General features: G+C 44.9%; 1 protein-coding gene across 1 annotated transcript in view; it reads left to right on the forward strand.

Annotated features, from left to right (window-relative positions):
- The first annotated feature begins 5,459 nt into the window (after positions 1 to 5,459).
- Positions 5,460 to 14,074, forward strand: part of ZNF827 (zinc finger protein 827) — a 161,233-nt gene continuing 152,618 nt past the window's right edge. Inside the window, exon 1 of the mRNA XM_036241328.1 lies at positions 5,460 to 5,915. Coding sequence (XP_036097221.1) covers positions 5,873 to 5,915 — 43 coding nt within the window. The 5' untranslated portion in view covers positions 5,460 to 5,872. The remainder of the gene's footprint in view (positions 5,916 to 14,074) is intronic.

Raw genomic sequence — 14,074 nt, forward strand, 5'->3', positions numbered from 1 at the left:
GTAGCTCAGACCCTGGGAAAGAGAGAGACCCTCGCTGGTTTTACTTTCCTGAAGGGTCTGAGGCTGGACGAGGCCTGGGTCTTCTGTCCAGAGTAACCACCTCTCGGCCATGGCTAGACCACCTGTACCAACAGGACTTGGTGAACGCCTGCTTCTCCTCTGTGATGGTTCACTTTAGGTGTCAACCGGACTGTGCTAAGGGATACCTAGAGAGCTGGTAAAATCTTATTTCTGGATGTGTTTGTGAGGGTGCTTCCAGAAGAGATTAGCTTTTGGTTTCCATGGGCTAAGTAAAGATCACCTTACCAATGAGGGTGGGCATCACCCAATCCAGGGAAGGTCTATATAAAACAAAAAGGCCAAGGAAGGGCAAATTCACTCTCTCTGGTTGAGCTGAAATATTCACCTTCTTCTGCCCTTAGACAGCAGAGTTCCTGGTTCTCGGGCTTTCTGTCACACACCAGGTCTCACACCATTGGCCCCCAAATTGTCAGGCCTTTGGACTTGGAATGAATCACACCACTGATTTCCTGGTGCTCTATCTTGCAGAAGGAAGATCATGGGAATTCTTGGCCTCCATAACCTCATGAACAAATCCCTATAATTACTTAATAAAATATATATTGGTTCTGGAAAACGCATTCCCTCTGGAGAATCCTGACTAACACATCCACTCTGCATCTCATAAGCAATCTCATCAGAGAAGCCAAACTTGGAGCACATGAAACCAGTTCTCAGTTCCTGGCACTAAATGGGCTTGATTTTATAAGAAGTGTAATCATATTTACAATTGGATTGCAAGGCTTCTAGTAAAACACCCATGGATGTTCTTTTTATCTTATTAACTGCATCTTAATTAATTTCTAGGGCAGTAGTTCTCAAACCTTTTGAATCAGTATGCCTTTATACTCTTAAAAGTTATTGAGAGCCTCAAAGAACTTTCATTTATGTGGGTTATCCCATATTAAGACTGTGGGATTTAAAAAAATACTTATTTGCTAATTCATATATAAGTAACAATAATAAACACAATACATGCTAATCTATTCTTATGAAAAATAACTGTATTTTTCTACACAAAATATCTAGTGAGAAGAGTAGCCTTGTCTCACATTTCTGAAAATCTCTATAATGTTTGGATTACTAGGAGACAGATATTCTCATATCTGTTTCTGCATTCAATTTGTTGTGATATGTTGCTTTGGTTAAAGATTTACATGAAGTCCGGCTGGTGTAGCTCAGTGGTTGAGCGTTGACCCATGCACCAATAGGTCACCAGTTTGATTCCTGGTCAGGACACATGCCCAGGCTGTGGGCATGCAGGAAGCGGCCAACTGATGTTCTCTCTCATTGATGTTTCTATCTCTCTCTTCCTCTCTCTAAAATCAACAAAGGAAAAAAAAATTTTTTTTAAAAGATTTACCTGAAAAAAAATCAAGCCACACATACATATGTAGTTGAAGGAAGGGAGGAGTATTTTAAAGCCCTTTCAAATAATTGTGGATACTCTTCTTTGACACTACCCCAAAACTTGATGAGTGGGAGTTTCTTAAAAGTTACTGACAAGTGGAAACTGAAACCACATCTATGAACTTCTAATACTCTTACATTAAAATCCATTAGTCAGCTTTGTACTTTGAATGGATCCTGTCCTAACGGCATGATTTTGTAACATCATGCATTGGTCATTTGGAAAAGATTGGTTCCCTGAGTTTTGCAGTTTTTCCAAAGCATTCACACAGTATTAGAAAGTCACATTCATTAACATCACCATGAGTCTCATCAGGAAAGTCTTTTAGTCTTAGGAAGCTGTTAAGCTCAAAGTGATGGATATGAGTTATCTAAAATTCTCGTTTTCATTTGTAACTACAAATATTATCATTGCCAAAAAATACCATGAATTGTTTTTCTTGACGTTGCAGGCTCACTTCATTCATTTTTTGAGAAACCACAGTTTGCCAGCCAATCTTGCAAATAAAAATAATATCCCATTGAAAAAGCAGCTATATCAAACAATCTCAAAAAGATTTTCCTTGCGACAACTGATGGACTTCAGTATGCAGCAGAAATACTTTATATATGTTTCTACCATGTTGTTACAAATAACTTTTCAAAGTCTTGTACTCAAGGGTCAAGATTTAATAAAATTAATAATTTTTACTGCTCCATCAAGGACATTTTCCCCCCCAATCTTCACACCAGGATATGTTTCTATTGATTTTTGTTGTTGTTAGAGAGAGAGGAGGGAACATCATTTGGTTGCCTCCCATACACATTCCTACCAGGGATCAAACTCGAAACCTAGCTATGTGCCCTGATGGGGAATAGAACCCACCACCACCCTTTGGTGTATGAGATGACACTCCAACCGAGGGACCCGGCCAGGGTAGGACATTCTTAAATAATCCCCACCCCTGGCATGCACAAATGCTAAGTGTATGCAATATATTTTGGTGCCACTGCCTTAATTGGAGCTAAGGTGCAGCGTTTTATTTCCATTGCTTTTGCATTATCCGTGTAAATGTCGATACAAATAAAAGGGCAAATAACATCTTAATGCTATTATGAAAATAGTCTTGACCTCAAGGACCCTCTGCAGACCACATGCCATTCTAGGAGAAGCGCTCCCACCATCCACCTACCTCTAGCAATACTTGGGCTAGGATGGAATTTACTCCTGTGAGTGAGCGTTTATGAAGCATCTTAGAATGCACAATTTTGAGAAAATCTATTTTAATCTCACATTTGAGAGGTGATGAAAATGGAGGTGAAGAGAACTACAGTCATTAAGATAAAATTTGCTCTTAAAAGCTTGGGCAGTGGGGATGAATCAAACAGAATATTCCAGTGTGATGACTACAGTCAACAATAATCCAAGTTAATGGTTCATGGGTACGTGCATGCAAAAAGCACACGTTCCCAAAATTATTTATTCATTCAATTTTGAAATTCGTTGTAGTAACTGCCAGCTATTTATCTTCCTAATATTTTAGGTTAGTCTAACATTAAAATCAGTTTGTGTTCTCTGAACATATAGCAATTGAGGGTGAGGCGCCAGTGCCCTTGAAGTGTGCTTTGTAGTGGAGAGATGATACCAAGCTGAGATTTAAACAGAAATTGTTCTGTCCTTATTTCCATTTTCTATTGTTGTGTACTATTTCAAATGATTTTTGGAAAGAGGTAGAGGTATGAGTACATTCAATTTAGTAATGCTTTTGGCTGTTGATAGAACACCTATATAATTAAAAGTTGACAGCGTTTGCCTGCATGCCTTTAAAAGGTCGCAGGAAATGTACTCTACTTTGAGGAAAGGCCTAAAGTGTGTTTTCAGTTACAGCGTACTAAGCATTGTAGAGTCATAGCAATTCAGGAAAAGGTGGTGGTTTGTCTATGAGAATAATAGTCCTCCATATCCTAGGCAAAGGTTCCGAGGCAGCATGGTAAAGTGTTGTGACCATTCTGTTTACTCTGTTAGGTTTAAAGATCCTACACACTTAGGGCAATGAGTCTGCTTGGAATGGATGGTCTCCAATTTATCATTCATACTTTAATTTCAAGTCCAACACTATTTTGACAATAGTCAAAGTCATGGCAAGTTGAGTTTGATCTGAGTTGAAACATAGTTACAATTTTCAAGTTGAAACACAGGGGAGACTTAACTACCGGTTTACTTAAGCCAAGATTCAAGGAAGCATTGGTTTAAGGATGATGCTGCATTTTAAACTTGACTGCTCTCTGCTTTGGTTTTAGATTGAATTCAAGCAGGTGTTTCAAAATTCGCTTCAGATGGCATTACTTGTCATTGGGAAGCTAGATCTTTTAAGGGAGTTGCCAGGGAGGGTGTCATCCTGAGATTTTATTATCAATGAAAAATATCTTTTGGGAGATAGAACACTTTGTAAGCTTCTGTAATAAAAGCACGCAATATAAAGCCTTGCTGTTATTTTTGAAGGAGTATGTAGGGCTTTAACCCCCATGGCTGTCTTTAGTACCACTTGGGTTGTGAGAATTAAGTCACGACCTCAAAGAGGCATTAGCTATCCATGTAAGCTTATACGTGTCATTTTAATGTTTTGTGTCTTCGCCATGCCCCCACCTTCTTTGATGAAAAAATCTATTTTAAAATTGGTAAGAAAATATTTAACATAATAAGATGCTGAGTCAGAGTTTTTAAAAAGCGAAAAGAGGAAGATGTACTTAAATAATGCACCTTTTTATTTTTTAGCTACATCTGACTCATGACATATAATGTATTCTGCTTAAGTTCAAAGTTTCCTCTTACAAAGAGAGTTTTATTAAACAACTCTTCTTCAGACCATTTTTATTTCAATTACAGTAGCAGGTTTTGGAGTTTAAATAATTAACAACCTCTGAGTGAACTTTTATCCAAATGACTCCAAGTCACAAAGAGAACAGTCCTCTTTCACCAAGTACCTTTTGTGCTGGAGTGAGACCCATCCTATTCTATTTTTCCCCTTTATGTCTCTCTTTGAAGAAAGATGTGTGATTTGTAAAGTAATGAAAATATGTATCAATTAATGAAAACTGCTATATTGGGCTCATAATGAAAACTAGAATTCCTTCAGTGTAAGCTTCATATACCTGAGTTATATCAGGGAAAAAAGTAAATTTCAGAAGTCAAGATTGCTGTGTGCACTGTAGGAGTATCATGTAGCAGTTAAATCAACCATCAGGGGTGACCTAATCTTATTTCCCCCCCTTTGTCAAGAAGCTGTAATTTTCATTTAGGCAGCATTTTTCAGTTTTAACTCCACTGGACACTCCAAAACTGGGCACTTACTCCATCAACCTACTTATTGATTTCCCCATATGTTATCTTTTTATTTTTAATTTTTAAAAATTATTTTCATTAGAATATTTTTGAAAGAGTGTGTGAGAGAGACTGTCACCTCCACGCGCTTAAGGTGATGGGGTGAGAGAGTCCTTGTTTTAGGGACAACACCCTGCATAATTCTATGCAGAAGAAAATGTAGTTTAATAAACAAAAGAACGTTAAGAGGCAAATCAATTTCCTTTTCAAAATCGGTGAGAATCATAAAGTAAACGTTGTTTCAAGAGTGGGAAAAAACTTTCCCCCACCTCGATTTGGCGAATAGCGGGATAAATTAGAACTCCATCCCACCCCCGCACGCGCGTCCCCCATTCTTTCCACAGAGAGCGGCTGCAAATCCCTGGCCGAGTCCGCCCTGGGAGCCTTAGGGCACCTTCCTCTTTGCGCTGTGTGTGTGTGTGTGTGTGTGTGTGTGTGTGTGTCTAGCTCTCGCTCTTTCCCTCAGTCTGTGCCTCCGTGTGTGTGTGAGTGTGTGTGACACAGAGAGAGAGCGCGAGAGGAGAGCGAGCCGGAGAGAGCGAGAGCGAGGGGGAGAGAGCGAGAGCGAGCTGGGAGCTGTGCTGCCGCCGCCGCTGCCCTTTGATCCCGGCATTAGTGTTAGGGGCTCGGAGACACAGAGCGCGGCCATAGACACCGCCGCACCGGCACTCATTTATTTATACCTCCCATCACACGCGCGAGCACAGGACACACACACACTCACACCTATTAGCTCCGTTTCCATTGAAGAATATTGCGCTCGGGGGACAAGCCAGGTGCACGACCAAAAAATTAAAAAAAAAAAAAAAAAAAAAAGAAAAAAAAAAAAAAAGAAAGGAAAGGAAAGAAGAAAACCCCTCTTCTGGCTCCAGGAAACAAGCTTCAACCCATTGTACACACCGGAGAGAAGGGGTTTCCCCCTGCCCGCCCGCCCGCCCCCCAACTACCTCCCCGCTCCTGCCAGTGTCTGCCTCTCTGCCCCCACGGGGGTTTATTTGATCTCACATTAACCAAGGAGGAGAATGTGAGAAAAGGGGGAAAATGCCCAGGAGGAAGCAGGAGCAGCCCAAGCGCCTTCCCTCACGTAAGTCATCCCTTCCCCACCTCCTCTCGTGCCATTTTCTCGCCCTCCCTCTCCTCTTTCCCCTCCGCAGCCTCCTCCGTTGTTTTCTGCATTAGTTTAGGGTTACAGAGGTGAAACTGACAAAGACACAGCCCGGGTTACTCCTCGTTTAGGTCTATGCTGAGGCAGCCATGTTGGTGATGATCAGCCCCGTGCCCTTTCTATTCTCTCTCTCGCTCTCTTTTTCTTTCTTTCTCTCAGCCCCCCTCTTTTTTTCCTTGAGATCGAGCTTTTCCCCCCTTTCCCTCCCCTCCCCCTCCTCACTCCGGGTTGCTGGGGGGAGGGGGCAAGAGGAGGGAGGAGGGGAGTAGTGTGGATGCCGGGTTTTTTTTTTATTATTTATTTTTAATCGGGGGGTGGGGGGGAGGTGGGAGAGGTTGGAATCTTTAAAAAAAATTCCTTGTGGATCCCAGCGCCTGAGGGTGCGGGGTCGGGGCGCGCGGAGGGCCGGGGGCCATGACATGGCGTTTGGGGGTGTCGAGGCGAGGGCGCGCGGCCGCCCGCCGGGTACAAGGATCCAGGGAGAGGTCCGTCTCCGGCTAAAGGTTGCGCCGGGGTTGGTCGGCCCCGGAGCCGCCGGCGGCGGCGGCGGCTGGGGCAGGAGCAAGAGGAGGCGGAGGTGGAGGAGGCGGCGGCGGAGGAGGGGAGTCGGGGGCGGGCGAGGCGGGAGCGGCTGGGGAGGGTGTGGGGGCACCGCACACAAACACACGGTACACACGCGCCGCGGGGCGCCTGGTCCCACGGCGAGGGGGCGAGCCGGGGCGTGGGGTGGCTGGGCGGGGGGCGAGGCCGGGCAGCGGCGGGCGGATGTGGGGTGCGGGAGCTGCGCCGAGGCGGAGGCAGGAGGCAGGGCGGCTCGCGGCGCGCGAGGTCCCTGCAGAGCTGAGGGGAGGGGAGGAGCAGGGCTCCTGGCCGCAATAAAATGCGGGGTCAGTCGGAGCAGACGGAGCCGGGCGAGACTCGGGCGCTCAGACCCCCCTTCCCGGCGAGCTGAGCAGAGTCCAGGACTAAAGTGCATCACAGCCCTCCCCGGCTGCAGCCACACACACCAACTGGAGACTCACACCCGCCGGCACGGCCCGGTCCCCTTCCCCTCCTCCACCCGCACCCCCGGTCCCTCTCCGCCCTCCCTCCGGCTTTTCTTTGCGAGACTCCTAACTTTTCCCCCACTCCCTCTCCAGCCGCCCCCCGCCTCCCATCTTTCTCCGCTTAGAGTGTTCTGAGATGCTGCTAAAGCTAAAAGTGAAGGAGAAAGAAGCGACTAAAAATATCCCCCGGGGCCGCCCGGCTCCTTGAATGCAGGGAGGAGGGGGGGCAGGGGAGCAGGCGTGGGGCGGGGTGACGGGGAGGAGGGGACTCCGGAGGCGCCGGAGGGAGGGGTCCGGGGAGACGGAGGGTCAATTTCTCTTCTCTCCCCCCGCGCGGCTCCCCTCTCTCGGCGGTTTGGCGCTGCTCGGAGCCCGAGCCTGCAAAACCCGGGCTGGGGGCGGGAGCGGAGCCGGAGCGCCCGCCAGCCCGAGTGTCAGGCCGACGTGGTCGGTCACCTGAAGTTCACGGAGGGTGGGGGAAGGGTTAAGGTTATGGTATCTAGGGCTCGGGTTGTGTGTGAGCGTGTGCGTTTCCGCTGCAGACAGGCGGCGCGATCGATCTTCCCCTCGCGAAATATCCGTGGCGGTGCTTGCCCGGGGGACGGGCAGGGGGCGCGTGCGGCGCGGGCCGGGCGCCCCCGCGGCTCCGTGTCCCCCGGGCCGCGGCCGAAGTGGCGAGCAAGGGCACTTGCAGGCAGCCCTTTCCGCAAACATTCCTCTTTCTTTTCCCTTCCCGGTACGCAGGAGTCGACGCACTGAGCTTGGGTTGTGCTTTTTTTCCTTTTCCTTAAAAAAAAAAAAAAAAAATGCCCCTGTGCAGTCCTTTCTTTGCCTGCCCGCTAGAGGTTCTGAGGATAATATCACATATGTGATATATATGCACATAAAATCACTCGCAGGCGGCTGCGTGTGTAGGGAAATTTTGTGCGAGGGAAGAGAAGGCGGTGGAGTCGGGGAGGGCGAATTGGGAGGCTCCGCGCTGCGATTCACAGAAAACTCGCAGCAGTTGGTGGCAGAGAGAGTGCGTGCACATGGCCGGCCGGCCACAGTTCCCAGCTCTTTTCGGGGGGGTGTGGGGGGAGGGAGAGGAGGCAGGACTCCCGGCGGGGTCGGGGGGAGGCCTGCCCTGCTCGGACAAAATGGGCTTCAGTGTTCTCTGCGAACTTGCCCTTAGATGGCAACTTTGGGAGCTGATGATCTTGTGTGCGAAAAACCAGGGCGGTGAGGTTATTTGGTCATTTTCCCTTTTTCTCGTTCCCCCCTGCTTTAAGAAAAACGTTGGCGGGGTCAGAGGCAGGGTAGGAGAGGAGAAGGGGGTTATCTGTTTCGGCTGTGACGGAGATGGACCGCCTTCCCACCGTGGTGTGCAGTGCTGTCGGGCAGCTGCAGCCTGCCCTGCTGGTGACCTTGACCCTGACCTCGTGCGACTACCCTCTCCGTCTGAGAGGAAATTCAGGCTCCATTTTAGCTCGTGTGCTTGGTGGACCTCTTCTGCGCGCTGGTGCCTGGTGATTAAGTTATATTTTGAGAGTGGGCTCTCTCACCCTGTTCTCTAATTTAATACTGTTAGGCACTCACTTAAAAAAAATCAACTCTCTCTTCTAGTCACATAAAGCCATTTTTACAGAAGTAAGAAGCAATTACCTTTGGAAACACTGTAAATGTCCCTCCAGTTTTTAAAGGGAAGCCTAATTTGAGATGCTTTTCCACTTTCCTTTGCATTGAATGGATTTTTGTGGATGTGTGCTGCCTGTTCGAAGCATGGTTTACACATTTTATAAGCAATTTGCATCGGGAATAAGACAAATTTCTGGGCAAATGGTGTGTTTTGCAATTCGTACAGTAACCCAAGGCTTGCTAAGTGCTGAGTGAGTCTTGAAGAAACGTAACAAATATTGACTTTGGTGAATAGTGTTAATTGGTATTTAATGTAGAAAATAATTATAGTCCTAAAATCCTCATTTTAATGCTAAATTCTTTATTGTTTGCTTATTTATGTATGTGGAAGAGGATTTTTCTTTCCCTAAAGAACTGTTTTGTATCAGTTAACATTTAGTTAGTCTGGGGATTAAAGTTGTCCTGACAGAAGCCATGCCAGGGTTTTAAGGAGTTATCTAAGGGCAGATTTAAAATTTGACCCTAAAAGGAGTGATGTGTGTGTAATTTGGAGAGTGGGGGAGGGCGGGGGGATGAGGTGGGGAAAATTACTTTTGAAACCTAAGAGTGCTTCTGAGGAAATACAAAAGTAGTTAACAGCCACTGTTGATATAAGGTTTTAAGAATCTAGGGAACCTATAAACACACATTTAAGAAGTTCAAGTTAGAATTTAAAAAAAAAGAAAGAAACTTGTGAAAACTGAATCTATAGAAAATCTGGAATGCTTTTCACTTTGTCTAGGTCCCTGGCCTGTCTCTGCACCTCCCATAAACAACTGCTACTAATAGACTCTTTCTCTGTGTTGAATCTATTTTCCTGTTACAAAATCCAAAATCCACACTAGCCAGGCGCAGTGTGGCTGCACAAAGGCCACTGTCCTCCTACTCTTCAGCACAGACACCAGGGAACCTGGAAGTTCCACCCTCGAGTAGATTAGTCCTGGAAGTCCAGACTAGCACTTGGTATTATCTGATACCAAGTCTGGGGTGAGCCTCAGCCCCTGGCACCGAGTCCCAGCAATTCCCCAGGCTGGGCTTCGGCCTGCTAAGGTTTCCTAGCTCCTTCTGTTCAACTGGACACCCATGGGACTGTTCAGAACTGAATTAGCTTTGGGGATGGGCGAGCCTTTAACCTGACACTACTAACCTAAGCGTTAGATTTCTGATTTAAAATTCTACACAGTCATTTCCTCCTGGGCCTCTGAAGAGAGAGAGAGGGAGAGGGAGAGGGGTGGGGGGAGAGAGAGAGAGAGAGAGAGAGAGAGAGAGACTTATATGGGCCTCATAGATATGCAGGAAAAAAAAAAGTCCTGTCCTATAGAGTTGAATGGTGATCCTGCTGGCTACAAATAAAAAAGAAGTTCTATACTAGCTTTTGGAGGTGACCCCCAACAAACGGTTGTTAAACCTAAATTATTTTTGAGACATGGCTTTCAGAAGCCTTTATTTCTTCGCCTAGAGCAGTCATTATTATTTTGGAATTTAATTGTGACTCTGCTGCTGTTGATGGCTCTTTTACAAAAGTTCTTTCGATTCACGAGATCCAATACCACGTCCGAAAAATATCCTAGAGGTCCTTGGAGCTATACCATGTGCTTATCTTTCGCAGAATCCCGAACTGCATAGCTTAAACATGTCAACCTAAGAAAGAGGAAGAGAGGGAAACTGATACTGTCTGTGACTGTTGGCCAGGCTGGGGCTCAGCACATTACATTGGGGATCACACACTGAAGAGGGAAAGAGTAAGGAAGGGCTCTCTCCTGTATTTGTTGCACCTGCAAATCCTTTTTCCATTGGTGCCACTAGCACTTTTAAGTTTTCTTTCATTGGCTTTACTTTACCAGAAACGTGTGAGTTTACATCCTGTTGTATTTATCGCTGGAAATCCGCCTGAGGCCTGTTCAAGGGGCTCACAAAGGAAAAGTTCATAAAACAGTTGTTTTGTTAGTCTAGTATTTTCATTGTTGACTCAGTTGTGGTTCAAGACCAGAACAGGTTGTTGTGCTCTTCATTAGCAAAACTTTAAAAATTCTCTCTTGCTTTTAGTACAATTGGGAAGCAAAATGACTGGCAAGCAACCGGATCCCTTATTTTTATGTTTTGAGAAGTCTTTATATGTCTGCTGAAAGAGAAAGGTGGAAAACTTAATTCTTTTCTCTACTTATTCTTATTCATTTTTTCATGTCAAGGCCATACCTCCTGACCATGACAGGAACCACAGGGAAAAATTTCGAGTCTGAAGTAGTAAAATATTTCACTGCCCCTGTCAGCTAGAGCTAATGACTCCGAAGTACCTCGTAGCAGTCTAGGTTGATACTAGGCAATAATGGCTATTTGTTCTCCTAAAAAGAAATCCATATATTCCTAATACAGTAAGTAGGGTCCACTGAGCTTTCCTGTTAAAATAAGAAAGATAGCTCAAAATCACATTCCTTCTAATGCTTCAAAATAGTTTCTAATAAAAAAATTGATTTTTAATTTATCTACGTGCTGCCATCTCGCCCTGGGGATGACACGGCTGCTGTGCGTTGACAAGCCTCCCGCACAAAGTGTTAATAAATCATGCTGAAGAAATAGAAACTGGACAGCTTTCGGCCAGGGTTAGAGCTCGCTGTGCATTTGGAGTTTTAGAGTCTTTGAATGGCCTCTATTAGGAGACTTCCAAGAGAGGTGTGGAAAATCTCTGTCTTTCGAGGCTTATAAAATTAGATGGAGAAAGGCCGTGGAAACACCCGAGGGATGGCGTTCTGTTGGAGTGACCAGGCAGGCTTCTCCCGGGGTCAAAAGTTGGTTTAAAATACAAGGAGTCCTGTTAATGTCAAAAATGTTCTCGTAGGAAAGATTGGATTAGAAATGTATGGTGCCCAGCTGGGTTGCTAAACTAGTTTATTTACTAATCCCAGTAGTTTGGGCTCAGATCATGAATGAGTTTAGTTTCACCAAAGAGAAAAACGCATCCAGCATCACTGACTCTGGTCATTTAGTGTGCAAAGTGGTGTCTTTGGACTCAAGGATGACAAGGTGTGAAGGAAATGATGGTGGAGCCCAAATTGCCAGGGTGTACAAAGCTCCCTTGGTTTCTGTGACTGGTCAGTACTGCATCTGTGAAAGCTAAAGAAAGGACAGCGCCTTCCTGAGGGTAAGTTAATTCAGTGCCTCCCAGCCTTGCTTGCTGAAGTTGCCTGGTCCCGCCTCCGTTCTTTAGAAATCCCTGCTGGTGTATTAAGATAGGAGGACAGAAACACAGACAACAGGCTGGAGCTGATCTCTCCATTCTGAGTGATGTGTTAGTCATTTTCCATAATTTAATCAGACTGATCGCAGAACAAGATAATGAGAGTGTGACCTACAAAATAGGACTTTTGGGGGCGTTAAAGGCTTTCTAGTGTAACGTTTTACAAGACCATGGGCTTTGTGTTGAAGAATAGATTTTGAGTTTTCTCTTATTGCAAAGAAGTCCAGATCAGGCCTAGTTATTATGGTAAGGACATGTGAGTTGTTTTTTTCATCAGATTTCATTACTGTTCTGGCTTCATTAAGGTGCTATAGAGTCACATTTTAGAGATATAGATTGTAAATGAAGGTGCTGGGTCCTGTTTTGATGCATTCTTTCCTGTTTCCTCCTTTGCTAGGCATAGCTCAGTAATTCATACCATCTAGAGCCAAGTGTACAAATACTTTATGGTTCGTGGTAGCTGAAAATGTCTTTTGTCATGTTTCATAAGAAACTAATGTGCAAAGCACAGCCCTTAGAAATTGCTAAGAGTATGTGATGGGCTGAAGTTTCTAGCTGCCTTCTCCCTTCTATTTAGGAGCAAGTTTTGTATTTCTATCCTCTGTCTGTAAATTACATTTTTATGATATTAGAGAATAGTGTATGACTGGGTGCTGAAGCAGGGGCCTCTCAGATGACTCTTATCATTCCCCAAGGACCTACCTTGGGACAGGATTGCTGTAGTTACAAGGTGGTTTCATAAATTAAAATCAGACCTTGGCTGCATGGGTGCATATGGCTGTTTATTCGATCAAAGTCAGCTTCACTGCATATACACACAGACACACACAGAGGCTGCACTGTAGCTAATTTTATAAAGTGCACAATGATACACGCCCACAATGTGAGATCAGCATGTGGCCTGTAGCAACTCCGCTTTTCACAGGCTGACCCAGGGTTATGTTAAATGCAGCAGATTCTGTGTGCCTAAAAAGGATATTGTTTCCAGCCGTCCATCCCCTTCTTATGAAAAAGCACACTCCACCACTGATGTTCTGTTTCTAGAGTTTTTAAATGACTAAGACTTAGGTACTCTTTGCTTCTGTTTTTGAAGAAAGTCCCAATTCAACCCAGTGTTCTTTACCAGAAAGGAAGGAATATATGGACCTTCTCTGAGGCCTGAGCCTGAAAAGGCTGACCCTAAAATGATGTACCTCTCTTTCTACGTGGGTCAGAAAAGTGGTTAGGACCCATTAGAAGTGTGGAGTGAAGGGGAAAAGGCAAGGGGCGAGAGAGAGAGGTGTGATCTCAGGCTGAACTGTTTTGAGTGCTCTGGAACCTGCTGTCCTCCAGAGGGGACTGGAGAAGGCCGGGGGGAAATGGACTCGTTCATGGCCAGCAGCACTCCGCTTATCTGAGCTTTCAAAACAAGCTACTGTATTTGTGGAAGGCGAGAGATTTTTCTAAAGTTATAAAGCACTTGTGTCCTAGGTCGTCTGGTGGTGGCTTTTAAATAGCTTTTGTTCTGCCACAAGAGGGAAAATACCATGTGACTGCCCGCTTTTCACTATGTCTGTTGTATATGGTCCGACTTAAGTAAAACCAGAGATGCACATGCTTTTTAAGTTCATAGTGGAGTGGTCCAGTGGACAGACTTTGGAGCCAGGCTGTTCAGATCCCAGCTCTGCCACTAACTAGCTGTGTGACCTTGGGCAAATAACTTCTCTGTCCTCTGTTTTCCTCATTGTTCAATAGTGGCAATAGTTCTATAGCATAGGGTTATTGTAAGGATTGATTGAATACATATATAAATATCAATATTACATGCACACAAACCTGCTGCATTGAAAGAGCTCAAGAAGAATTAGCTGTTATTAATTGTTTGAAATAGGTTTCCATTGGCTTAGATTGTGACTAGAATACAGGCATTTCTGACCCAAACCTTTTTGGTGATTTCTGGGTTTTAAAATCTAATTAGGATGATGAGAAATAATATGATATGGTAACATTTTTTTATAAGGCTGTTATAATAGGGCATGACTAATACTTGTTTCATAGGCCAATAGTATTACATTAGACTTTTACTATGGGAACGTGTTCCTGTGTGCATATGATGTGACCTGAATTATATCTAAATTGTATAATAATCATGTGAATTATGA

Source organism: Molossus molossus, unplaced genomic scaffold (genome assembly GCF_014108415.1).
Source record: "Molossus molossus isolate mMolMol1 unplaced genomic scaffold, mMolMol1.p scaffold_m16_p_4, whole genome shotgun sequence".
Lineage (NCBI taxonomy): Eukaryota > Metazoa > Chordata > Mammalia > Chiroptera > Molossidae > Molossus > Molossus molossus.